This window comes from Lissotriton vulgaris, chromosome 3_1, assembly GCF_964263255.1.
Source record: "Lissotriton vulgaris chromosome 3_1, aLisVul1.2, whole genome shotgun sequence".
NCBI lineage: Eukaryota > Metazoa > Chordata > Amphibia > Caudata > Salamandridae > Lissotriton > Lissotriton vulgaris.
The window spans coordinates 979,669,827-979,697,591 of record NC_141689.1 but is presented as its reverse complement, the minus strand read 5'-3'; the positions used below and the strand labels follow the sequence as shown (position 1 = coordinate 979,697,591).

The 27,765-nt window shown below is 49.4% G+C and overlaps 1 protein-coding gene across 4 annotated transcripts in view; it reads left to right on the top strand.

Moving 5' to 3' along the window:
* Positions 1-27,765, top strand: part of VPS13A (vacuolar protein sorting 13 homolog A) — a 2,146,181-nt gene that overhangs the window by 1,267,635 nt on the left and 850,781 nt on the right. For all 4 annotated transcript variants that reach the window (XM_086961343.1, XM_086961342.1, XM_086961345.1 and 1 more), the window contains one exon: positions 459-691. In XM_086961343.1, the coding sequence (XP_086817469.1) occupies positions 459-691 (233 nt within the window). The remainder of the gene's footprint in view (positions 1-458; positions 692-27,765) is intronic.

Sequence of the window (27,765 nt, the reverse complement as noted above, 5' to 3'; positions counted from 1 at the left end):
CATATACTAAGGACATACAAGGTTGCACCAGTAGCCAATCTGGAGTGTGCCTAGGTGTAAGAAAGTGCTCTACCTACCCTAAGTAATCATCATGTGCAATTTAGGGAAGAAGCACAGAGACTGAGGTCCTGATTACCAGGATCCCAGCCAGACTAGTCAGTGAAACATAATGACACCAGCAAAAAGTGGCGGTGACCATGAAAGCAGATCCTACTTTCCTACACCAATCTAATGCTAATGTTGGGGGAAGAGTGTTCCAAGGCAGGACTGCCCTGAAAGGTACGGAGTTAAGGGACACTCACAGACAAACTTGCTTATGATTATTCGCAATCTTCTTTGATGATTACTGTATTTTTATAAGAATTGGGCCCTTTGTGTTGAGTACTGTTAAGGAAAACATAGATGCATATTTATGAACAGTATAAGTTAACTTAAGATGATTTTCATGCTTTTTTCAGGATGTGGTCAAGGAACTTACCTTGGATGGCAAGCCTGTCTATCTGGTTTCCTTCTTTGAAGGCTTGCAACGTATTGTTCTTTTTACTGAAGACGAAAGTGTATTCAAAATGACATGCGAAAGCCAAAAAGCTGAATTGGCAGAACAAGAAGTGATAATCTCTCTTCAGGATGTTGGTATTTCATTGGTCAATAACCTTACAAAGCAAGAAGTGTCTTTCATTGGAATAACAAGGTAAGACGATAATTTCAGCAAACATTTAAAAATCACCACATTAAAAACATTGACCGTTATGCTCTTCTAACATGCTTAGGTCTGTCCTTCATTTTGTTCATTAGATTGCTTAATGTGTGATATTCTGTGAGTAAAGGTAATGCAGCCCATTCTACACAAAGAGCAGGTGGCATTGTGACTTTATTAATATGGTTTGTAATGTTGCAGCTTGAGGTTTCCAAAAAAAGCACTGTTGGGTTCTGTCTGGCTGGATTGTAATTTAACACATTTGCCATGTTGGATAGATCTCATTGATGGCCTATTGAAGAATATTGTATGGGGCATATTCTCTCACCCAGACTACCTGGCTCATGTGCTAAATATGGCGTAATACCTTTCTTTGAGTTGGCACTCCAAAGACTCGTGAATAAATGCATATTTGTTTTGTCGGTTGATAAAAATGTGGGCTTTGTAACTGTGGTCATCATGAAGTTTACTGTATTCTGCTCCTGAGACTCTCCGGTAAAGTGTCCCTGGTGATATTGTATTGACCAGCTAGAAACTTGCAAGATGTAGCATGTGTTCCACTGATCCTTGAAAGTTGAGATTGTTACTCTTATTTGTGTAATGCACAGTTCTAGATTGTGCCACAATGATATGCTCTACAGCCATCTATTACCTGGGGCCTCCTTGTTGCTGTGATAGTAGACACTAGGCTTACATCTTGTGATTCATTTAACATAACAGGTGTATTTGTAAAGCACACGTTCAACCTAGCAACGGGGTATCTTGGCACTGAAATAACAGATGTATATTGTTACCCAACTCAATGGTACTCATTTTATCGACCTCAAATGGATTAAAGGCTGAGTAGACCCGCCAGGATTTGAACCTGCGACCATGAGGTCGAACACAGGCCCCTGCAGTGGATGCATTAGTCCACTGAGCCACCAGACCCAGCTAAAACATTTGATTTCTGAAATCTTTATTCTCATTTGTGTTGTATAATCAAGGTAAACGTTTTGTATTTTATTCTCTCTAATTCATCCCTTTCTGATACGGACTTCTAACCATAGGCTTCTCGTCTTTTGACTATTCCAAGGGATCAGACTGTATCCGGTAACTTTTGAGCTGTAACTCTGCACGCACTGACACCCTAACTGATGCGAGACCCACATTGGTATCACTCCTGCATGCTGACGCCAGTTCCTTTCTTTCCTCTCCTCCAAACGCAGAACCTGAGCACCCCTCTCACCTTCAGACAGCTTTTGAACCATCATTTTACAGTGTGCTAGGAAAATGTCACCTCCCAAGATGATAGGATTCAACCCCTGTAATGACTGTTGCTAACAAATGTCTGTGAAAGATCCTTATCAGGTTTGCCTGTGGCGCCAGCGATCGAGCCACAACTCTAAGGCTTATGGTGACTGGACGTCGATGCAGCCAAAGGCCAAACAGGAGTGCGAGACAAACCGCTGTGTTTTCAAGCTCTGGTGTATTTCACAATAAGGCCCGTCCAAGACAAAAGGTCAGTTCTGGACCAAAAGTCACAGGAGTAATTCCCAAAATTGTTTGTCGTGCAAAGTTTTTGGTTATGTTGAAGAAAAAACCTTTAAAAAATCCACGTTCTCCTCATAAGGTGCAAGTGCATTGCCATGCCTCTGGATCTTGCTCCTGAAGTCGATCGACTTTGAAGCCAATCCCGCAAATTGTACCGACATAACCCATGTTTCCGGCCTTGTCTGCGCCACCGAGGCAGATGGATGACATCCCCGAGTTCATTCTCTGCCTCTTTGGATCCTTACCTACTCCCTCTGGCACACCTAGGGGCCCCAAGGGGCCGAGAGGCTTTCCATGTGGGATACTGCTGGCAGATTTACCCTTTGTACCAGTTGGGCCCTTTGAGTCCACCACTGGGCCCCCTCCTGCACTGACTCTGGTGCTATGCTCCATGCTGGTTCCCAGAGCCTTGACGTCGATGCAAACTCTACTGATACCAAAGGACGAAGTGCAAATTGTGCTTCCTGACTCCATCTCCCCACCGTATAGATAAAAACCCATGTCTTGACAGAAGTCCTACAGCAATGGAAACGTACTGAGCCCCTCGTGTTCTTCAATATGGCACTTACAGATACCCTCCCATGGTCTTGGGTCTAACCTTGTTCTGGCCCTCCAGTTAATCATCAGTTTGCAACACACCACCAACCTGCCCTGGGCGACCCTGTGTTTTTGTTTTAGCACCCTTCTCCTAAAGTTTGGACAACCTCAAATACCTTTCGGACTACTCCTCCTGATAGGGACTCCAAATGTGTTAAAACCTTTGGGAAGAGGGTATTTTCTTTCACTAGCTTGGCCCTCAGATCTGTTAATTCCAGCTGCTTCTGGGTCGCTAGTCCCAGGGTCTTTGATTTTCTGTAGCTCAAGTACTCCCAGGTATCCCTGAAGACCTCTGACCTGTCCTCACTCAAGCCATACTAGATGATTGTTATGCAGCCAAGTTCCCAATTTGTTGTGACTTGAACACCACTGATTCCATCGAGATGGCTATTCACACCATTGTTACCATTTGCTACCATGCTTGCCTGCGGACCACTGTTTTTTCAGGCGACGTGCAATTGTTGTATCTGATAGAGACTACTAGCCGCAGATTCCTTCACGTAGAATTAACCTCAGGCGTGAGACTGGATCCGGAAAACTTTTGCCACAGCATCCCTGCGCCCCGGGGGCGGGGCGACACCACGCGACTCCACCCAGGCGTCCTCCGCGTGCGTGACGTCAGCGAGGTCACATACGACCCACCCTGGCGCGTCTACGTCAGTTTTTTCCTTTTTCGCGTGTGACGTGGATCCGGTCCTTGCTACGGGCCTGTTTGGGCCCTCTTTTTTCCTTCCATTGTCCCTTCTTTTTGTGGAACAGTGTGCAAATGCCTTCAGGCTTCAAGACTTGTGGGCGTCTTATGTCGGCGATGGACCCTCACCTCATTTGTATGTGGTGATTGGGGAAGGATCACGGCACCACTGATTGTTCGGCGTGCCAACAGTTGAAGCCGAAGTCGAGGCGAGAGCGCGGGATGAAACTTCTCTTGGCGCGGCTCTCCAGGTCGACGTCCTCCCCTCGGTCTGCATCGGCGGACGGCTTCATATACCGTGGTTGTCGTCCTGGCCCTTCTCCGATGTCACGTGAGCGTCGCTCCCCGGTGGGTAAGTGTCGGAGTTTGTCCCCGGGGACTGGGTTCCGGCTTGCCGGAGGCGTGGGCTCTCCGCGGGTCATGCAGCCCCGCGTGTCCTCCTATCCACCGTTTCCCGGTGCTGGGCTTTGAGAGTACAGATGGAGACATACGCTGCGGCTTTGCAGGCCTCGCTGGCGTCTTCTCCTCCTTCCCTCCTGGGGCGTCGGCGGATCCCTTGCCTTGCGCGGGGCCCTCCGCGGCGCCGCTGGCGGCTTCAGCCGCGGCACCGAATGGTTCAGATCCAGGCTTGGAGGATGTGGTGGTGTTGGGGTGCAGCTCCTCTTGGGCACCTCCTTCAGACCACAGCGTCTCTGCCTCACCGCAAACTCCCACGAGAGTCCCTGTGGTGTCGCGGGAGGTCGCTGGGGCTCGGGTCGTATCCCTGAGCCCCTCTAGGTCCTTTGACAAGGTGGTCCTGTCTAAGGCCGAGGTGGACCGTGCGAAGCCACAGGGGTCGGTGGACCCTCCTCACCCCGCTCTGGGTCGTGGCTGGGAGGGGACCCCTCGTCCCTCTTCGGGACCATCTCGTCCCTCCCCACGGGTGGCTGCCTCGTCGGAGGGCGAGTCGGAGGTTAAAATGTCCCTGGCGCTTCGACATGGGTTGCCGGACGATCTCCGCCACATTCTGGGCCGCGGCTGGCGGAGGAAGGCTTTGTGTCACTCCCCAGGCCCTTCTCGTTCCTCCGCGCAGGCGGCTGCCTCGGCGGGGGTCGATTCGGCATCACTCCGGCGCCCCAAGGCCAGTTCGGCTCCGGCTCCACGATGCTGTGTGACTGGGAGGAACACTGTCCTGTGACGCCGGGTGGTGCTGACATTCTGCCCCAGGTGGCTCACTCTACGGCTCCACGCAGTAGTCGTGCTGCAGATTAATCTTCGGACGTTCCGTCTTCTCTGGATTCAGACTGTATATTGGTGTCATCCTCCCCGTAGACTGGTCGCCACGTTGTATCTTTTTCACCAGCGTTGTCGAAGGGTGGCTCCCCGCCTTTCCTGAGGCAGAGGTGTTCGTCGGAAGAGCGGCAGTTCCCTCATTTTTCAGGTCCCTCTGACTTCCAGGACTAATCCCCTTGCCTGCCCCGCTTGGCTTTGGGGACGCCCATCTTAGTTTGCAGCCATCGCCCACGGAGGAGCTGCTTTCTCCATCGCGGGGCCCTACGGAGGCCGGTGCGGCCTTTGCTCACGCGGTGTCCACGGCCGTGGGCATTCTGCCCCTGGGTGACTTGGTTTCTCACTTTCCGCGGACCATCTCTTGGAGGTTCTCCACCAGGGCTCTGGTGGGAGGGAGATCTTACTTCACTATGAGGGTTCAATCCTTTCTTCCCTGCCTTGGGCTTGGAGGCGTCCCGCCTCAGGGAATCCAGTGCCTCAGTACCTTCTGCACCAGTCCTCCACCCCTCTGTTGCCAGTCCGCTATTGCGGACCACCTTTCCCTCCCTGCTGCCACTGTTGGCTCCGCATTCCTGGGATGCCCGCTGGCTGGACTCTTGGGGGGGGGCAACATGTTCGCCTCAACCAGCGCTGCCCTGCAGGCCCTTAACACCTTGTGTGTTTTGGCTAGGGCCTCCTCTTGTTTGTGGGACTCGGCTGAGTCTCTGGGATCCGCAGCCTCCCAAGAGACTGTCCAGGTGGTCTTACAGCATCATGCTGTGGATGGCCGAGAGCTAGCGGCGTTTATTCTCCTCTCCGCTCCGCTCTAGACATCTCGGAGGTGCTGGGCTGGGCCGTGGCTTCCTCAGGCACTCTCCATTGCCATGCTTTGCTTCGGGACGGCGTGTTCCTTGAAAATATTCGGGAGCGGTTCATTGATCTTCCGTTTGACGGCAGTCTGTTGTTCCATGCCCCGGCTAATTCCGCCATCCAAAGTTCCTGCCAGGGCTTCGTCCTCCTCCTCCACCTTATCCTCCTCCTCCTCCTTCCCCTCCTCCTCCTCCTTCCCCTCCTCAGTGACTGCTGAATTGGTCTGGTTCTGGGCCTTCTTAGGCCGCTTGTTCTGACTGTGGAGTGTGCTTTCTGGTCATTGAGTCCTCCTTGAGACTTTGGCATTGTTGGCTGCAGGACGGCACTTTGTTGCCTATCTGTTTGTTTTTCTGGAGTTGTTGCGCAGACTTGGCCCTGAGATTAGGCCTTCTGCTTTGATTGGGCTGCTTGTCAAACCTTCTGCGGGGGTGACCCTTTTGGTTTTTCCTCTGCTGCGGAAGTTCTTCCAAAGAGGGTTCCCATATCTTGGGACTTAACGTACCCTATGTGGGGTAGTGGGAGCTGTTATATAGCTTGCACTCTGCTAGGGAGTACTGGTCGCCTTCGGGTGCTGGTTCTCGATGATGTTTCTGTATTGTTGCTTTTGCTTCTTGAGGTCGTGTGTGCGGCCCCTCGTAGTGTTGTGGCTGGGCATTTTCTAACCTTCCTGCCCCTGTCCTGTTGATTCTGAGTGCTCCCTTGTCCGGTGTAGACTGCCCGGTCTTTCTGGGGCCCGGGCTGTTCTTCTTGCTTTTGGCAGCTTATGACTGTTGGTGCTGTTCTGGCTGACCTGTTGCCCTCCATCTGGAGGGGGCTCGCCTTCCTTTCCCTCTTTCCTTGGGCTCTCTGGGCCTGTTCTTCTTCTTCCTCCTGTTCCTGTCTTGACATTGGATGGAAGCTCTGTTGCCTTGTAAGGGAGTGAGGTGCTTCGGCCTCTCTAGCCTGGCCCTTGGTTCTTCTTCTGTGAGGGTACGGGCCTCTTCAGTCTCCCTTTCCTCATACACCCTCTAGGGTCGGTGGTGTTCTCCTTGTGAGGGTTCCTCTTGCCTGGCGGAGATGAAGTTTCTCTTCTGACCTGCAGATCTGGTCCCCTGTGGGACCTTCTGTTCCGCCAGGCTGGTGGGGTCCTTTCGCAGACCCTCCTTCCCCGTGGGTATTGCTAGGGTATCTAATCTACGTAAAGGAATCTGCGGCTAGTAGTCTCTATCAGATGTACGTGTTACTTACCTTCGGTAATGATGTATCTGGTAGAGACAATTCTAGCTGCAGATTCCTTCACGGCCCGCCCTTCCTCCCCGTTTCTGCGAGGATCCTTGTGTTGGTCTTCGGTACTCGCCTCCTGGTGGGGGATGTGTCTCCTGTGAGTACCTTCTTTTGCTCCTGCGGGTGGCTCCGTCTGGTTGCAGTTCATTCCTTCTCTTGGTTCTTTGGAGGGTGGGGTTATGGTGCTTCTGTGCCCCGCTGCTCTGGTTACTCAAAATTGGAGGGGTTTACCTTCAATCTCTGTCCCCTCCTTTCCCTTCCTGTTGCTGCTGAGGGTCCTGGCCCCTCTGCTTACCTCCGAATAGGGGTCATCTGACTAGGCTTTGCCTTATTCCTTGGGGGGTGGTTGCACTCTATGCTGCGGTGGCTTGGAGGTTTGTGTTTCTGTCTGTCTTGGGACTGGCTCCCCTTCCTTATTTCTGGATGAGGGTGGTGGGCCTGTTACGTGTATTATGGCTTTTTACACATGTTCCTTGTTTCAGGGGGAAGGCTGTCTATGTACTGGCAGGGTGGCTGCTCAGGGCTCTGCTCTGTTTTTCTTCTGCTCTGCCTTTGGACACTGCAGTGTTGCACTGTTCCTTATGGTGTTGTTTGTCTCTCCTTTTTTCTACTCTTTCGCACACTGTTCCCATGCTCCCTCAGTTTTTTGTCTGGTGGCTTCGCGATGTGGTGCGGAAAAGTACTCAGAAGAAAACTGACATAGGTGCACCAGGTTGGATCTTATGTGACCTCGCTGATGTCACGTACGTGGACTACGCCTGGTTGGAGTCGGGTGGTGTCGCCCCGCCCCCGGTGCGGAAGGATGCTGTGGCAAAAGTTTTCTGGATCCAGTCTCACGCCTGGGGATAATTCTACGTGAAGGAATCTGTGGCTAGAATCGTCTCTACCAGATACATCATTACCTAAGGTAAGTAACTCGTACTTATGGACATTCCCTTTTACGGGACTTTTCTGTTTGGGTATATTGCAGATTCCGCTCTGGACCGATTCAAGAAGAGCAGGGCCACAGCATTCTCCATGGGCATTTCTGCCCCGCCGGCCACATCAGCCCATCTGTTACTTTTGCAGCTTTGGAAGAAGTACCCAACACAGTCACCTAATTTAGCCCCAGCAAGGTTCCCAGCAGTTTCGCGGCTGCGGTGCCCATTGCCCCCCTGAAGAGGGTTGGCAAGCCACTGGAACTCTCCTACATCCCCACCCCTTCAACCCCACAGGATCAGGAGAGTAGCAATATGTGGTGGCGGACACAGACATAGTAAAAGCAGCCCTAGATCGATAGATCCATTGTCTGCATCTGACATTCAGTAAGCCCCTTTCCCTCCAGAGGCATTGTGAGTTTGGAATGAAAAAATACATTACACATTAGCCTGATGGAACTGTTGGTGATCAAATTTACCCTGACATAATTCCAGGCAGAAAGCCCAAGAAAAGTCACCCTGATATTAACAGACATCGCTACGATTTTATTCTACATTCTGAAGCAGGACATCATCCATTCTCTGACCCATTGTGGAGAAGTATCTGGCATCTGGATGAGAGTTTTCAAAATATTTCCTGGATGAAACGGCAGCTGCCAGTAATAAAGAGCGTCAGTGAAGATAACCGGAGTTCATTGTGCAAGTTACACAAGTGGGAACTTGATTAGACAGTGATTCATGACCATTTCGAACAGAATCTCAAGTATGCAGCTTTTTGTAGTGGGGAGAAGTAAGTAGCATATGCTCTGCCTTTGCTTTCAGGGTTCAGAAACCAAAGTCAGTGGGTATATTTCTCCATAGACTGCAAGGGAAAGTTCATCTACCCTTTTCCACTAATGCTTCTGCTTTGCCTCTTGTGGAGTGTAGTTGTAGAATGATCCTGGGGTTTACAACTTGGACAAGTCAAACACAGTTCCTAGAGTTTTCTTGGCTGTCCAGACATCCTCACTTTCTGCTAAACACGGACACACAACGTCCTGGAGTTGCTCTTACAGACCTAGAGGTTGGGCATTTGGACTTATTACTGAAGTCCAGGAGCATACTGCTCGGATTCAAGGCTGGTTCCACCTACATTACCTATAATCTGAAAGAGGTTTTATGCTTAGTGCATAGAGCTAAGTCTGTATTCAGTTCTGAACAAACCACATGGACTGCTGCTGGGTTGGGTAATTTATGATTGTAAAATGTGTCTGTAATTGTACATCTGGTGGCAATATCCTACTACAGAAGGAAATCCTGCCATAGCACTGTTATTTATTCAACCTGTAATAATGGAACTTTCTGGAGAGTGTACTGGGATACTTTCACCTGTTTGCAGACCGATACCAAGACTGGTGTTCAACAAACGCTCATGTGTCTTATTTTGAAGTCTTCCAAGCTGATGCCTGTAGGATACTGGCTATGTATATACTATACCAAAGTAAGGTATAGCATGCACAGAGTCCAGTGGATCCCGTGAGGCTAAAGTAGATATACCAAATGCTCTCTTTTATGGTTGTCTGGTTGAGCAGTTAGACTGATCAGAGGGCTGTGTTCAGCATTTGTTGTACACACTCAGACAAAAAAATGATTACACGCACTCAATGACTTCATCCAAGACTAATTGTTTGTAAAAATATTGCTTTTTGTATGTTTATTACTTCGAATCAACAATACTTAGTTGCAGTAAAATACGTTTTGCAGCGTGATTTTTTCTGGATTCACATGCTGTGCATTATTCCGCCATCTAGTGGTTGGGTCCATTATTCCGCCATCTAGTGGTTTGGTCTGAAATCGTAGTATTTCTTCAGTTTTTTTTTGGTTTTTTTGGTAGGCATCGACATACCACCATTTATTGTCCTTCTGTGACGTTGACGTGCTTCCTCCGGAAGCTCCCACCGTTGGTCGCCATCTTCAGATTATTTTTTTCCACCGTTGGGTCTGGATCATCACGGAAGGAGCTCCAAGGATTTGGGGAGAAGAATCCACGAAAATTGAAAAAATATGTTCTATAGGTCAACGATACCTACATTCGACGTTCCGGTCGTCGATTCCAGCATTCGGAGTATGCTGAAAGGTGAAAACAACAAAACTTAGAACAACCGGAGAATGCACATGCAGGGGGCTCCCTACGCAAATTAATGGACAAGATGGCGTTCAAGTTCTGCAAGGATTTTGCCACCTTAAGTACGCGCAAAAGATCAGCATCCAGTCTGCAACCTTTGACTCTCGCTCGATCACTAAAGTCAAGACTGCAACGCATGTTTGGCCTTCACCCCAAAGACGTTGAGGGTCAGAGAAAGACAAAGAAGGGCCAACTACAACATTCAGGGACAGGGCCCTCCACTATCTTTTCGAGTTTCAAGACCTGGGCCTCTCCAGCGAAGAAGAGGACAGTTTCACAGAAGGGTCTGAAGTCGACGAGGACACAGACGTCCAGGTCATAATGATCAGGAAGAAGACTTCTAAGGAGGTAAGAGGTACGTCGGCCCCGAAAAAAGTTGAAAAGTCACGAAAAACTGACTAAAAAACCTTGAGAGGAGCCTCAGCATCAAAGCAATCGACGACTGCAGAAGCATCTAAAGATAGGTAGCTCATCGGATCCTTAGACAAGGAATCCAGAACGGCAAAGACCCTCGAAAAATCGAAGGCGTCGAAAGACGGCCACGATAAAGACGCTTTGAAGTTGACAAAGGGAAGTTCGAAACAGGCTTTCGCGACCGCATCGGCGTCGGCAAGCACAAAAAGTAAGGCCGAAACTCTTGGCGTCGAACACGTGCAGCCGAGGTAGAATAGGCAGCTCCTTAAAGCCAAAATGGCGAGTATACTACAGGGCAAAAAAAGAGTTCGATGACGGCTTGAAACAGTTCAAGATTCCGCTGAAGGCTTCTACAGAAGCAGACAAGGTCATCGAAGAGTTACAGCCTCCAACGACACCTGAACCGCTCGACGAGCAAGAGGAAGATTACTTCTTCAACGACGAAAAGGACAGGGACGAACACACATATGTGGAATCGGCGGCCTTGGGGACTCAGGACCTCCAATGGCAAGATTTCAATGCAGAATCACCAGAAGAGGCAATTGATGCATATCCCTCGAGACCCTCACTGCCTGCTGACATTGTAATGTACAATCTGGTAAAAAAAAATGCAGCAGAAACATTTGGAAGAGGAGAAACCACAGTCCTGCTTTCTGTTGGAAACCTTGATGCTAATACAATCAAGGAGCCAATTCTTTCCAATGCTACCAAGTGTGCTAGATCAAGGAAAGGAAGCATTTAAGGAGCCTGCTACATGCAAGGCGGTCACACCAAGAGGTGAGAAGAAATACAAACATTCCTCAAAAGATCCTAACTACATCAAAGGGTCAATAGCGGCTGACTCTGTTATCACTTCCACAGCCAGAAAAAGAGCAAATGTGCCAACAACTGCTGGCCTACCCCCAGACAAAGAAAGCAAGAGAATAGACCTAGTGGGAAGAAAGGTCCAGAGAAGTGCTGCAAACCAATGGTGCATAGCTAACTCAAATGCGTTGCTGAACCGTCATGTGTACCAACATTGTGAAGAGGTAGGTGATCTGCTGAAACACCTCCCCGAGCAGTTCAAAAAGAGGACTACCCACTTAGTGGAAAGTGGGAAGAATATTGCAATACATGCTTAAAATCTGCTCTGGGTGCTGCAGAAACATCCAGTAGACAAATAATGATTGGCATTACAGAGAGGAGACCTGCTTGGCTGAGAATTTCAGGCTTCAAGCCAGAAGTCCAAAGCAACATAATAAATTCACCATTCAATGGATAAGTTATTCGGGAGCGTGGTGGACGAGAAGCTAAATCAATTGAAAAAAGACAACGACACAGCAAGTGTAGGAGAGTAGGGTCTGCAATCCTTTGGTCACCCCCGATTTTTGCTTTTTGCTTCACTGGTTTACGACTTTCCCTGGCTGTGGGCCTGCTAATCAGACACACAGCCTAGCTGTTCTCTCTCTAAATTGACAAGCATGTACCTTAGGTGCATTTACCGATTGGTAATGGGCCACCTTATCAGTCCTTGTACAGTATACCTTAGGTATCCAGGGCATAGGTGTACCCAGGGCCTACCAGGGGCTGCAGCATGTATTATGCCACCCCTGGCTGGCCATCAAAATCTGACACAACTGGCTGCACGACAGCTGGGGCAAGGTGGTGTAATCACCCTTTGCTTTAGATATAGTATCTTAATATCTAACCCTAAAATGGACACATAGATTCCTATCAGTCACTCCTATGGCAGGCCTTATCAATCCTGAAGGCAGAGTGCTTGGAATTATGTGAGATGGTGCTCTGGCATGAGCTGAGCCCGTTTGCAGCTTGCGGAACCAAGTCCTAATAGCTGTTCATGATAACGCTATACCATATACCCTTAAGTGCATTATGAACCTTGCGGTCAAATGCTAACTTTGGTATAGCATTATCAAAACATGTTGATTAAGGTGTCATACGAATTGGAATACTACCCCCTCGCCAATTCTGGCGACGGGGGTAGCATTCCACCCTTCTAGAGGGACACGACATGTATGTAACTGTGAACCCCGGTTAAAGTTAACTCGAGCCTCAGCATCACAAAATGGATGCTGCCACCACAGACACAAGTCTGACCTCCTGCTGCTGGGAGTCCTTCCAGCGAGGGAGGCTCGGACACAGGGGTTCCTGCCTTGGGAGGTGCTAGCACCACCCCAGACAGGATTTTGGCATTAGGTAGGCCTGGGCTGAAAGGAATGAGACATGCCTGGGGCACACAAGGTGTCCCTGTGCATATGCCGGTCTAAACCAGTTCCTGGGGCACTCCAGCCCCGGAGCTGGCGCAAGACCGGACAAAGGAAAGGGTGTGTAAACACCCCGCTTCCTGGTCCCACCCAGAGGAGGGACCTAGTCGTAGTGCAGCCCCCCTTTAGGAGAATAAAGGTAGGAGCTGGTCCCATTCCAAATTAGATTATCCTGATCAACTTCACAAGAAGAAACTCTGGACCTCGACGTTCTGCTCCACAGAAGACAGAAGGAATCTCCCTTGTGTGCAAGGAGTGTCCACCCTGCATCTGCAGGCACCATCAGCGTACCGCGACTTCTCTTTGTCGTCTTCCTGCAAGGATCCAGACTTCAGAGCCCGACGAGACCCGGATTCCCAGACCTCTCCGAGCTCTTCCTACAACTCCAGCACAGCTGAGACCCGTGGGTGCGACGAGACACGTGGGACCAGCCATCTTGAAAGAAGCAGCACTTAGCTCCAGCACGACTCCCGAGGTATCCTCATCCAAGTGCTCTGGGGACTGAGAAGCCCCGATCCCGAGCAGCTCCTGCACCGAAGATCAGCCCTCCAGCATCCACGAGATCTGCGTGGGGTCCTTCTGCTTGCCTGCTGCTCGACGCGTTGTCTGGTTACTTGCCGGCTGGCTTATGGCCTCCTAGACGACGAACTCCGACAACTTTGCTGCTGGTCTGGTTGCTCCAGACTGGCCCTTGCTCCCTTCCAAAAGAGGAGCACCCCGGACCCTCCTGGTCCACTCAAGATGCCGTTTCCACTCACCGCGTGGGTTGCCTTTGCAAGGCCTGTTGAACCCTAATCCGGAGACGACACCGCCGACAGCGAGAGCCTGCGTGGGACAGCTCGTGCCTCCATCCTGGTCGTCGAAGACACCGCCTGGTCCACGTGGCTGCTGAGACAAGCGTCCACCTTCACCTGATCGCGACAACGACATCTGGTTCCACTCCTGGTTCCACTCCAGTCACTGGCTAGTGACTTTGAACATTGTCCCCTCTGCTTTCAGGTTCTTCTCTTCACCAATCCACCCTTGGATTGCACCGGACATCTTGCTCCTGGTCGCCTGCAGCATCTTTCTTCAAGGCTCCATAGACTTCGACGCGGAAACCCGACACGACTTCGCACCTATGCACCCGCAGCCTGTGGGTGAGGTAACACAAGCATTTCGGTGCTCAAGGGTAGCTTGACTCTCCTAGTGTCCAGTTCCATTGTCGTTTTAGTCCTATCTAGTCAGGAACGTCCGTACTCACCTTTTCTTTAAACTGTACTGTCCATAGACGTTTGTACGCATCTCGCGTGTGAGTTCACACTCTGCACACGCGCTCTGTGGGCCTCCTATTACCTACCTCAAGTTAGTATAGCGTGGTCCCAGCGATCCTACAACCTCTGGACAGCTCCATTCCTTTCATTGACTTTCGCATTCCACTTACTTAGTATATGGTTTGTCGTGCCCCTAGGGCACCATTGTAAATCGTGCAACTTAAACGTATTTTTCCTAAGAGTTTGTCATGTGCTTAGCCCTCTGACCTCATAAAGAGTTCAGAGGTGTATGTTAGTTAATAAATAACTGTTTATTTTCATAACAACCTGTGTGGTGTCCTTTTCATTTGGTATTCAAAGGTTATATGTGGTAAAACAGCTGGCTTCACATGCCATTCAGAGTTTAGCCTAAAGACTGCTTTTGTCCACGCTACTAGGATAGCTGGTCTATAAGGTTGACTTACAGCCAATCACCATAAGGGTTGTTTGGACTGATACAAGGTGATCACTAGAACTAGTGAGCATCATATATCAGGCCAACTTCTCACATTGGTGTGCAGCGGTTGGGATTTGAGCTTGCTGTTGTTTTTACCAAATATAATCTGAGATATCATTTGAAAAATCACATAAGGTACCATAGCTACATATAACAAGCTTAGAAATACTCTGAGTTCTACTGAACCAGCTGTTGTAGTAGAAAGGGAGTAGCACACCCTGACTACAACTTTTAGCAAGGGATCAGTAGGTAAACCCATAGTGTAGGTAAGTGCACCACTTACACCTCACTAGAAAAGCATATCTACCACAGGAGAGAACACAGAGGCTCCTATTGTGTTTGATGACCCTCCACAGGTCACTTCCAGATATGCAGCCCTTAGCTTCCAGGAGATGAGACAATTGTGTACCTCCAGGAAACTAAAACAGGGTTCTAACCCTACCACTCCTTTTCTGATAGGTCTCTTAGAGACATATGATGCCAGAAGGGCTTCTAACACAGGCCCCCCTAATCCAGATGGGAGCATGCCCCCCTTAGAGGGAACCTTGGGTGATCCTGACCTTAACCTCCATGAAACAGAAAGTGAAGAGGAGGAAGAGGAAAAGGAGTTATCTGGGGATGAGGCAGACAAAGGTCCAGCAGTAGTCAGTAGGCTCACCAGGACCAACTTAAGCATACATGAGAATGGGACTGGGGGACCCCCAGGCCTATCCTCAGGTAGGCTTAACTTTGGGAATAGACGAGTTAGGTCTCACTCCAGAGGCTCTAACAGATCTGTTCATACCCATGTCTCTCAGGCATCTTCTCAGAGAGGGATGACATCCCCTCAGAGAAGAGAGCATGAAGCTAAGATGAGGGAAGTCCATCTGAGGATTGAGAGGGAAGAACTTGCCCATGCCAAAGAAAGACTTGCCTTTGCCAGAGAGCAGAAATTGAGTCGGGCAGACCCCACTGGTGGCAGCATTATCATTAGAGATAAAGACAGGAGTTTTGATACTAGACACCTGAGTAAAATAGTGCCCCCCTTTAAACAAGGGGATGACATCCACAAATAGATTACTGCTTTGGAGAGGGCCTGCACTGTCCAGTGCATCCCCCAGAGTCAGTGGGCAGCTATACTGTGGCTCTCCTTTGAAGGTAAAGGTAGAGATAAGCTCCTCACTACTAGAGCTGAGGATGCGAACAATTACCAAGTCCTGAAGAATACACTGATTGATGGGTTTGGCTTAACAACTGAGCAGTACAGGTTGCTGTTCAGAGACACCCAGAAAATTCAGTCTCCGGATTGGGCTGACTTTGTTGATTGTGCCACTAAGGCTTTTAAGGCTGGTTACTGGGAAGTAAAGTTACTGATTACACAGAATTATATAATCTAATTATGAGATAACAAATCTTAAGTAATTGTCAAAATCAGTTGTTGCATCAGCACTTTATTGACTCAGATCTGACCTCTCCCCAAGAATTGGGAAAGAAGGCAGACAGATGGGTCAGGACAAGGGTCAAGCAGCAGAACCAGAACCAGGGTGGTGGCCCAGAAGAAAGCAGACCAGAAGGGTAATGAGAATAAGCAAAATGACCAGAAGTCTTCAACAGGGCCCCAACAATCTAAGGAGGGTGGGTCCCAGAATTCCCAAAAGAAGAAGAATAATGGTCAGAAGAAACCATGGTGCCAATACTGTAAAAGTAATACTCACTGGTTTAGTGAGTGCACCAAGAAAGGCCCAGCTCCTACCACTACTTCCCCTAAGGCACCTGCAACCCCTAGTTCAGTTAGTAGTGGTAGTGTTCCCCCGAAGGCTATAGTGGGGTTGACATTGGTATGTGAGGCAGGCTCTGACCTAGTCAGAGTACCTACCCAGGCTGTTCTTGTTTGTACTGGGGACATGGATTTGACCCCTACAAGAAGTCCCAGTACTCTGGGCAAGTATAGGCAAATGCCTTTAATCAATGGAAAAATGGATCAGGCCTACAGAGACACCTGTGCCAGTGTCACTATGGTGACACCAGCATTTGTGGACCCTGGACAGGTAATACTAGGTTCAGACTACCTAGTGACCAATGCTAGCAATGCCACTACCAACCATAGTATGGCACTTATTAATTTCTCCTGGGGAGGGGTAAATGGCCTCAAAAGGGTTGTTGTTCGTTCAGACCTCCCAGTGGACTGTCTTTTGGGCAATGATTTGGAATCCTCCCTATGGTCAGATGTGGATTATAGGACTCATGTGGATATGTTAGGTTTGTCAGCACATGTCCTTGCTGTGACTAGGTCACAGGCCAAGAAATGCCCAGCTGAACTAGTGCTGGGTCCTGGAACAATGGACCAGACACTAACCAAGATGTGACGGGCGGGTCACCTTCCTGCCGGCCCCCGGGAGGAACACGATAGCAGTGACTGGTGGTCGGTTGTCCCATTGACCCCCCTTTCTATTTCTGCTGAACAGCCGAACTCACCTGGCCAGGAGGAGTGGTCCCGTGCAGACCCCATGGATTGGTGGAGGGCCGGAGAAGAGAAAGAACACGGCCCCTTTAACATCCCCGTAGTGGAAGACGAGACTCCGCCCCCTTGGGACGTCAGAGGGCCAAAAGGAGGAGGACCCCGGAAGACGACGGACGGCGTTTCCCGAGGTGGAGAAGGCGTGAGGAGTGAGAACGCGAGAGCAGAATCGGAGTACGGCGAGGAGGAGTCGTGGAAGAGCCCAGCAGAGGACGACAAGCCAGGAGGCCACCGGTTGGGTGCTTCGCCCCGCCACGCTCCCGCGGGAGGAGCGTGGCTTACAAAGGTACGGGGCAAGGTGGCGGGCTGGGTATCTCGTAGTCAACAACCTACCGAGTAGTGTAAAAAGTGTATAGTCTCTTGCTCCCTTTTCCCTCACGAGCACTGCAGGCACTGGCTCATCGAGTAGAGCGCACTTGTATCACTTGGTGTCCCTCACTTACCCGGTCCCTAACAAAGTCCTGAGGGGAACGTCAGAGTGACTCCCTGCTTTCTTTCTTTTCTCTTTGGGTTTGCTCGCACGACCTGAGTTGAGGACTCCGGCCCCGACGACCAGCTCTGAACACCCGGTCTGGAGTGCTCCCGTGCACAACGTGGTAGAAGCACCCTGGATCTTCCCATCTTCCCCAAGGGCGTCAGGACGGAGCCCGACGAGTTTGCCCGGATAAGACTGTCCAGTAGACGGAGAAAAGCTTACTTGAAAATAAAACCTTCATTGAAATCACTCCACTCAGTGTCTGAGTCTTCCCCCACCCCCCCCCCCCCCCCCCCCCCCCCTCCTGTGACCGATCCCGTACACAAGAGTAAGAACAGTAGGGTTAAGGCAGAGCCTTCCCCCTTGCCTCAAGGTGAGGATCAGCTCTCACAGGAGACTGACCCAAAGACCCCAGAAGGAACTGTCCTAGAAGAACTTGAGCCTGAACAGGTTGAGTTTCTTGGGAGAGGGGGACCTTCCAGGGCAGACTTGAGACAAGCACAATTAGACTGTTCATCTCTTGAACCCCTCAGACAGCAAGCTGCTGCTGAGGCTGCAGGGAATGCCACAGGTGCCCATAAAGTGTACTGGGATGATGGACTCCTTTACTCTGAGGGAAGAGACCCCAATCCTGGTGCTACCAGGAGGCTGGTCATCCCCTTGACTCTGAGAGGTTTCCTTCTCACCTTGGCCCATGAAATTCCCCTTGCTGATCACTTAGGCCAGAACAAGACTTGGGACAGGCTAGTCCCCCACTTTCACTGGCCCCATATGTCTGAGGACACTAAAGAGTTTTGTTGCTCATGTGTCACCTGTCAAGCCAGTGGCAAATCATGTGGCACAACAAGACTCCCCTTATACCACTACCTGTGGTGGGGGTACCCTTTAAAAGAGTGGGGATTGACATTGTTGGACCAATGGACCCCCCAACAGCATCTGGGCACAGATTTATACTGGTGGTAGTGGATCATGCCACCAGGTATCCAGAAGCTATTCCCCTTAGGACCACTACAGCTCCTGTTGTGGCCAAGGCCCTACTCTCAGTTTTTACTAGAGTGGGGTTTCCTAAGGAGGTTGTCTCTGACAGAGGTGCAAACTTTATGTCAGGATACTTGACTGCAATGTGGAAGGAGTGTGGTGTCAATAACAAATTCACCACCCCCTATCACCCACAGTGCAATGGGCTTGTTGAGAGATTCAACAAGACCCTCAAAGGGATGATAAAAGGGTTACCTGAAAAGCTTAGGCGAAGATGGGACATCCTTTTACCCTGCCTTTTGTTTGCTTACAGAGAGGTCCCACAGAAGGGGGTTGGCTACAGCCCTTTCGAACTTCTATTTGAGCATCCTGTAAGAGGACCCCTGTGTCTTGTGAAGGAAGGATGGGAGAGACCTCTCAAAAAGCCTAAACAGGACATAGTGGACTATGTACTTGGTCTCCGCTCCAGGATGGCAGAGTACATGGAAAAGGCATCTAAAAACCTTGAGGCAAGCCAAGAACTGCAAAAAGCTTGGCATGACCAAAAGGCTGTCCTTACTGTTTACCAGCCTGGACAGAAGGTGTGGGTGTTGGAGCCAGTGGCCCCATCAGCTCTCAAAGACAAATGGTCTGGACCCCATACTATCATTGAACAGAAGGGAGAGGTCACCTATCTGGTAGACCTTGGAACTCCCAGGAGCCCTCACAGAGTACTTCATGTGAACAGGCTCAAGGAATTTCTCAACAGGGAAGACATGGGCTTGCTCATGGCTACAGATGAGGGACAGGAGGATGAGGGTGACCCTCTCCCAGACCTGCTCACTCAGAACCCTGATGATGGGTCAGTAGATGGTGTAGTCTTTTCTGACAGCCTCTCTGAGCATCAACAAGAGGATTGTAAACAGGTTCTTCAATCCTTCAGACAAATGTTCTCTCTGACACCCAGTCAGACAAACTGGTGCACCCATGAGGTGGACACTGGTGACAGTCTGCCTATAAAGAGTAAAATCTACAGGCAACCTGACCACGTCAGGGACTGCATAAAACAAGAAGTACAGAAGATGTTGGAATTGGGAGTCATTGAACCCTCAGAGAGCCCTTGGGCTAGTCCTGTAGTTCTGGTGCCTAAACCTCACACCCAGGATGGTAAGAGAGAGATGAGGTTTTGTGTAGACTACAGGGGTCTCAATGCTGTCACTAAGACAGATGCCCATCCAATACCAAGAGCAGATGAACTCCTAGATAAATTGGCTTCTGCCAAATTCTTGAGTACATTTGACCTGACAGCTGGTTATTGCCAAATTAGGTTAGCTGAGGATGCCAAGGCCAAAACAGCATTTTCAACCCCAGGAGGTCATTACCAGTTTGTGGTGATGCCCTTTGGTTTGAAGAATGCACCTGCCACTTTTCAAAGGTTGGTGAACCAAGTTCTCTCTGGGCTGGATGACTTCTGTGCAGCATATCTAGATGATATTGCTGTCTTTAGCTCCACCTGGGAGGATCACCTGATCCACATGAAGAAGGTTTTGGGGGCCCTGCAAAAGGCAGGCCTCACTATCAAGGCTACCAAGTGCCAGATAGGGCAGAGTCAAGCTGTATACTTGGCCACCTTGTAGGTGGAGGCCAAGTTCAACATTTGGAGAGCAAGATACAGGCCATAAAGGACTGGGCTCCTCCAACCACCCAGACACAGGTCAGAGCTTTCTTGGGCCTGTCTGGTTACTATAGGAAAATTGTCAGAAATTATGGAGCCATTGTGACTCCACTTAATGACCTGACAAGTAAGAAAATGCCAAAGAAAGTTCAATGGACAGTTACCTGTCAGAAGGCATTCGATGACCTAAAGCAGGCCATGTGCACTGCACCTATTCTCAAGAGTCCAGACTACTCCAAGCCATTCATTGTCCAAATAGATGCTTCTGAGTTGGTTGTGGGAGCTGTTTTATCTCAACTGAATATTGATGGTCATGACCAGCCCATTGCTTTTATAAGTAGAAGGCTGACCCCTAGAGAGAAACGTTGGTCAGCTATTGAGAGGGAGGCCTTTGCTGTGGTTTGGGCCCTGAAGAAGTTGAGGCCATACTTGTTTGGTACTCACTTCAAGATTCAGACCGACCATAAGCCCCTCTTATGGCTAAATCAAATGAAGGGTGAAAACCCCAAACTTCTTAGGTGGTCCATTTCCCTACAGGGGATGGACTTTACAGTGGAGCACAGACCAGGGACTGACCATGGCAATGCAGATGGTCTCTCCAGGTACTTCCACTTAGAACAAGAAGACTCACCTGGTCAAGGTTAGTTTAATGTCCCTAAGTTTGGGGGGTGATTATGTAGGAGAGTAGGGTCTGCAATCCTATGGTCACCCCCGATTTTTGCTTTTTGCTTCACTGGTTTACGACTTTCCCTGGCTGTGGGCCTGCTAATCAGACCCACAGCCTAGCTGTTCTCTCTCTAAATTGACAAGCATGTACCTTAGGTGCATTTACCGAATGGTACTGGGCCACCTTATCAGTCCTTGTACAGTATACCTTAGGTATTCAGGGCATAGGTGTACCCAGGGCCTACCAGGGGCTGCAGCATGTATTATGCCACCCCTGGCTGGCCATCCAAATCTGACACAACTGGCTGCACGACAGCTGGGGCAAGGTGGTGTAATCACCCTTTGCTTTAGATATAGTATCTCTATATCTAACCCTAAAATGGACACATGTATTCCTATCAGTCACTCCTATGGCAGGCCTTATCAATCCTGAAGGCAGAGTGCTTGGAATTATGTGAGATGGTGCTCTGGCATGAGCTGAGCCCGTTTGCAGCTTGCGGAACCAAGTCCTAATAGCTGTTCCATGATAACGCTATACCATATACTCTTAAGTGCATTATGAACCTCGCGGTCAAATGCTAACTTTGGTATAGCATTATCAAAACATGTCGAGTAAGGTGTCATACGAATTGGAATACTACCCCCTCGCCAATTCTGGCGACGGGGGTAGCAATCTACCCTTGTAGAGGGACACAACATGTATGTAACTGTGAACCCCGGTTAAAGTTAACTCGAGCCTCAACATCACAAAATGGATGCTGCCACCACAGATACAAGTCTGACCTCCTGCTGCTGGGAGTCCTTCCAGCGAGGGAGGCTCGGACAAAGGGTTTCTTGCCTTTGGAGGTGCTAACACCACCCCAGACAGGATTTTGTCTATTAGGTAGGCCAGGGCTGAAAGGAATGAGACATGCCTGGGGCACACAAGGTGTCCCTGAGCATATGCCGGTCTAAACCAGTTCCTGGGGCACTCCAGCCCCAGAGCTGGCGCAAGACCGGACAAATGAAAGGGGGTGTAGCCACCCCCCTTCCTGGTCCCTCCCAGAGGAGGAACCTAGTCGTAGTGCAGCCCCCTTTAGGAGGATAAAGGTAGGAGCTGGTCCCATTCCAAATTAGATTATCCTGATCAGCTTCACAAGAAGAAACTCTGGACCTCGACGTTCTGCTCCACAGAAGTCAGAAGGAATCTCCCTTGTGGGCAAGGAGTGTCCACCCTGCATCTGCAGGCACCATCAGCGTACCGCGACTTCCCTTTGTCGTCTTCCTGCAAGGATCCAGGCTTCAGAGCCCGACGAGACCCGGATTCCCAGACCTCTCCGACCTCTACCTACAACTCCAGCACAGCTGAGACCCGTGGGTGCGACGAGACACGTGGGACCGGCCATCTTGAAAGAAGCAGCACTTCGCTCCAGCACGACTCCTGAGGTATCCTCATCCAAGTGCTCTGGGGACTGAGAAGCCCCGACCCCGAGCAGCTCCTGCACCGAAGATCAGCCCTCCAGCATCCACTAGATCTGCGTGGGGCCCTTCTGCTTGCCTGCTACTCGACGCGTTGTCTGGTCACTTGCCGGCTGGCTTGTGGCCTCCTAGGCGACGAACTCCGACAACTTTGCTGCTGGTCTGGTTGCTCCAGACTGGCCCTTGCTCCCTTCCAAAAGAGGAGCACCCCGGACCCTCCTGGTCCACTCCAGACGCCGTTTCCACTCACCGCGTGGGTTGCCTTTGCCAAGGCCTGTTGAACCCGAATCCGGAGACGACACCGCCGACAGCGAGAGCCTGCGTGGGACAGCTCGTGCCTCCATCCTGGTCGTCGAAGACACCGCCTGGTTCACGTGGCTGCTGAGACAAGCGTCCACCTTCACCTGATCGCGACGACGACATCTGGTTCCACTCCTGGTTCCACTCCAGTCAATGACTAGTAACTTTGAACATTGTCCCCTCTGCTTTCAGGTTCTTCTCTTCACCAATCCACCCTTGGATTGCACCGGACATCTTCCTCCTGGTCGCCTGCAGCATCTTTCTTCAAGGCTCCATAGACTTCGACGCGGAAACCTGACACGACTTCGCACCTATGCACCCGCAGCCTGTGGGTGAGGTAACATGAGCATTTTGGTGCTCAAGGGTAGCTTGACTCTCCTAGTGTCCAGTTCCATTGTCGTTTTAGTCCTATCTAGTCAGGAACGTCCGTACTCGCCTTTTCTTTAAACTGTACTGTCCATAGACGTTTGTATGCATCTCGCGTGCGAGTTCACACTCTGCACACGCGCTCCGTGGGCCTCCTATTACCTACCTCAAGTTAGTATAGCGTGGTCTCAGTGATCCTACAACCTCTGGACAGCTCCATTCCTTTCATTGACTTTCACATTCCACTTACTTTGTATATGGTTTGTCGTGCCCCTAGGGCACCATTGTAAATCGTGCAACTTAAACGTATTGTTCCTAAGAGTTTGTCATGTGCTTAGTCCTCTGACCTCATAAAGAGTTCAGAGGTGTATGTTAGTTAATAAATAACTTTATTTTCATAACAACCTGTGTGGTGTCCTTTTCATTTGGTATTCAAAGGTTATATGTGGTAAAACAGCTGGCTTCACATGCCATAAAGAGTTTAGCCTAAAGACTGCTTTTGTCCACGCTACTAGGATAGCTGGTCTATAAGGTTGACTTACAACCAATCACCATAAGGGTTGTTTGGACTGATACAAGGTGATCACTAGAACTAGTGAGCATCATATATCAGGCCAACTTCTCACAGCAAGGTCAATGGGCGCTCTACAATTAAGAGGCATGCAGAGAGGAACCCCATCCAGGAGATCAACAGGTAGAGGTGGCCACCTACCAACTACCTCACACCAAGCATACCAACAAACATACCAAGGAACAAGCCAAACTCAACACCTGGGCCAACAACAAAACCAGCAGTACCAGCAGGTAAGACAGTTCTTTCGTGGGCGCCCATGGGGAAGGGGCCAACAACAGCAAAGAGGTGGTCCACTTACTACCACTAAGTGACTGCACTCCAAAAAGGGCACACTTAAAGAAAACATCACAAAGTGTACTCACAGCATTACAACCTGCTCAAGCTCAACAGCCGGTATGCGAACAGTTCACTCAACACACAACACCAGTGGGAGGCAGACTAAAATGTTTCCTCCAAGAATGGAAGAAAATAACAACGGACAAATGGGTGTTAAACATAATGTAATACGGTTACTGCATAGAGCTAACCAAACAACCACCCAACAAAAGACCGAAACAAAAGGTACATTCACAAAGGAAATTATCTCAGCTCCAGGAAGAAGTGCACGAACTTCAACCAAAACAGGCAATAGAACAGGTGCCTCACAAGGCAAGGAACAAAGGCATTTATTCAACATACTTCCTAATTCCAAAGGTAGATGGGACATTACGCCCAATATTAGACTTAAGGTTCCTAAACAAGTACATAAAGGCACAACGGTTGAATATGACAACACTGCAGGAGGTGATTCCACAATCGCAGCAAGGAGATTACATGGCAACCATAGATTTAAAGGACGCCTACTTACACATCCCCATGAACGAAAGACACAAACACCTATTAAGGTTCGTAGTCAACAAAGCACGCTTACAGTTCAAGGTGCTAGCATTCAGACTCAAATCAGCAAAAGAGTGTTCACAAAATGCCTATCAACAGTAGACTCGCACCTATGAAGATGGGGAATTCATGCTATCCATATCTAGATGAATGGTTAGAAAGAGTAAGCTCATACCGTCTCTGCAAACAGCATATACAAAAGGTGATACAAACACTAGTTCTGCTGGGGTTTTCAATTCATTGGAAAAAATCATCACCAGAGCTAGAACAATTAAAGGTGTTCCTGGGCGCTAACTTAAACACAGTGTTAGGGAAGACTTTCCTAAGCATCAAAAGAACATTAGCCTTGCTGAAGGCGACTCATCTCTACCAGAAGGGGCAACATCTGACTGTGAGGACAGTAGGAAGGATACTAGGAATGATGGCATTATGAATTAATTTAATTCTCAACATCCGTCTACACTGAGACCTTTTAAAAAATGGCTTCAACAACAATGGTCACAGTCAACAGAGGGTTGGGAGGATCTAGTGGTTTTTACATAAAGAATTAATCAAGAGATGGCATGGTGGAACAAGACAAACATATCACGGGGCACAGCTTTCCCACAACCAACCCCAACAGTGAACATAATAACGGATGCGTCCTAAAAAGGGTGGGGAGCAACCATGAACAATCTCAAGGTGCGATGATTGTGGACGCACCAGGATGCAGTGAAACACAGCAACTTTTTAGAGTTGAAAAGCATTTGAAAGCATTTCAAAAACATATCTACAACAAGAAAGTGTTGATTGAAACGGACAACACAACAACCATGTTTTATATATACCAAACCAGGGGGAATTCAGTCTCTAGCCCTCTCTACTCTAACCCAAGAAATTTGGAAATGGGCAATCCAAAAGAACATAGACATAGTAGCGATACACTTACCAGGGTAGGACAATATCTTAGCAGACAGACTGAGCAGACAAATGTCATCATCCCACGAGTGGGAAATGAATCAATCGGGACTCAAAAAGATCTTTAAAAAAATGGGGGACCCCCACAAATAGACTTATTTGCAACACCCCACAATGCAAAATGCCCAAACTTCATATCCAGGCAACCGTGCAATCAGTCCCTGGGGAATGCCCTGTGGGTGGACTGGTCAGGGGTATTTGCTTACGCTTTTCCCCCCCATCCCACTACTTCACAAAGTAATCCTCAAATGCAAAATCAGTCACATGACAATGATTCTAATTGCACCACAGTGGGCCAAGCAAACTTGGTTCTTGGAGACAATGGAAATATCTCAGGGAACAATGCACAAACTACCAAGAAGTCAAGACCTATTAACATTGCAAAACTGAACAGTACTACACCCAGAACCAGAAAGCTTAAGCTTAGCAGCATGGCTCCTGAGGACTTAAAATTTGCACACCTCAAACTACCCAAGAGTACAATGTGGCTGTTCTCAGAGAACAAGAAAACCAACAACAAGAAAATGTTATACAGCAAAATAGAAAAGATACATGCAGTGGTGACTTAATAAACAGCTCACGAAGATGGGGGCGTGGCCAACTGCCAAGCGTGGCGGACGGGAACTAGCGAAGCTCGGCGTTGAGCCCCAACACTTTGCTAAAGATCCCGACACTGGGTGTTCATCTATACTCTAAATCCAGAGTCCTGCGCTGCTGAGACGCCGGGGAATACAGAAACTAAATCAAGCGCAGAATTGAAGATGGAGGCGTAGCGGCCCATCTGACTACGTAGCAATACTGGGCAACGCACTCTAACTGTACCGGAGGGAAGCATCGTGGCAGTTGTCGGAGGCCCAGCGGAGAAGACAGTAGAAGGCGGTGACTCCGGATACTGTTTGTGCTGACCGCAATCAAAAAGGACACTTCGTATGCCTTAAAAGGTCAGGCTAAAGGTACGGAGTAAGCTGGGAGGAAGAATAAAATGGCAGGCGCGACTATTCCAGGAAGCACCGGAGCCCAGGCAGGCATGTAGAGCCCTCAGAGCCCGCTGAATTGAAATAGACCGTGACTGCAAGGATGCTTGGCCGACGAAACCCATGTCGGTAGGCGGCAGGACTATAAAGAAAAATGGAGGAATATGTTCGAGGCATGTGGGCTGCTGAATTCATATCTGTGCATAGTTCGCCGCCTAGTGTTGGGCCCGGATGATTGCACGTTGTTGTCCTGGAAGAGTCTTCGAAGTATCACGAGATAGGTGGCTCCTCCCTTGGACTACAGTGCGCATGGGCATCCTGTCCATCCTCAGATAGTTTTTTTCCGCCATTGGGTTCGGATGTACTTTCCTACACTCCAAGTTCGGAATTAACTAACTCTTCTGTAAAGGCCAGAAGGCCTTTGGTTCCGTCGGTATTGTTTCGCGCTCGGTACCGAGAGACTTCGGAAACATCTATTGCACTCCGGTCGTCGAATCGGGCCGTGAGGCCTTCTCGACGCCACGTGGACCGACCGTCGATGGAACGAAGTCCATTTAAATACTGCCCGCAGTGCAACTCGAAGTTCCCACACACTGATAAGCATCCCGTGTGCAACAAATGCCTATCTCTGGATCATAAGGAGGATAGTTTCAGAGGTCAGCGCCGGAACCAGACAACATCTTCGACGATGAGGAAGAACTAGGTAGCGCCGAAGAATCAGATCAAGACGTCGAACAATATTCGGAGCACGACTCTGAAAACTACTTCGAGGAGGACGAAGACATCGTCGATCTTGAGGAATACGATCAAGACGACATCGTAGCTGTCGAAGACGACTCCGATAAAGACAAGGGGCGAACCGTGAGTACAACGCCCGATATAGACACTATACCGATATCAGAGACTCAGGTCGAGGCATCACCAGCAGGCCTTAGCCAAGATCAACATTTTCGTTCTACAGCCCCGCCATACTGCCCGGCTAAGAACATATTCGAAAAGTTCTCTGAGACACGCCATACGGCACCGGTTCCATTGAAACCAAAACTCGTCGACAACACCGTCTTCAGACCAAATGTCATCGATCCGAGTGTAGTTAAGCAACAGGTCCTCGAGCCGAAGGCCGTAGTCCCGACACAACCTTCGAAGCCAAAGACCGTCGAGTCGATATCGAAGACAAAACCTGTCGAGTCGAGCTCAAAGCCAAAAGCTGTCGAGTCCACCTCAAGGCCCAAACACGTCGATCCGACGCCAAAGCAAAAGCACGTCAAATCGACATCAAAACCAAGGCACATCGAATCGAGCAAAAAAGATTCAAATATCGACGAAAGGAAACACATTGTCGACGAAAGTAGAAGGGCGACGCCAAAAACTAACGTCGAACCGAAAGTGAAACCTACTGTGGACAAAAACAAATCGGTCGAGCCGAAGCCCCTCGAACCGAAAAAAGCCATCGAGCCAAAACCACATACACCAAAAACAGCTAAGGACACTGTCGACCCAGCCAAACCTCTCGGTCCGAAAAAGGTGGTAAAGCCAGCTGTACCAACAAAAACTGTACAAAAACACATCCAACCACCAAAAAC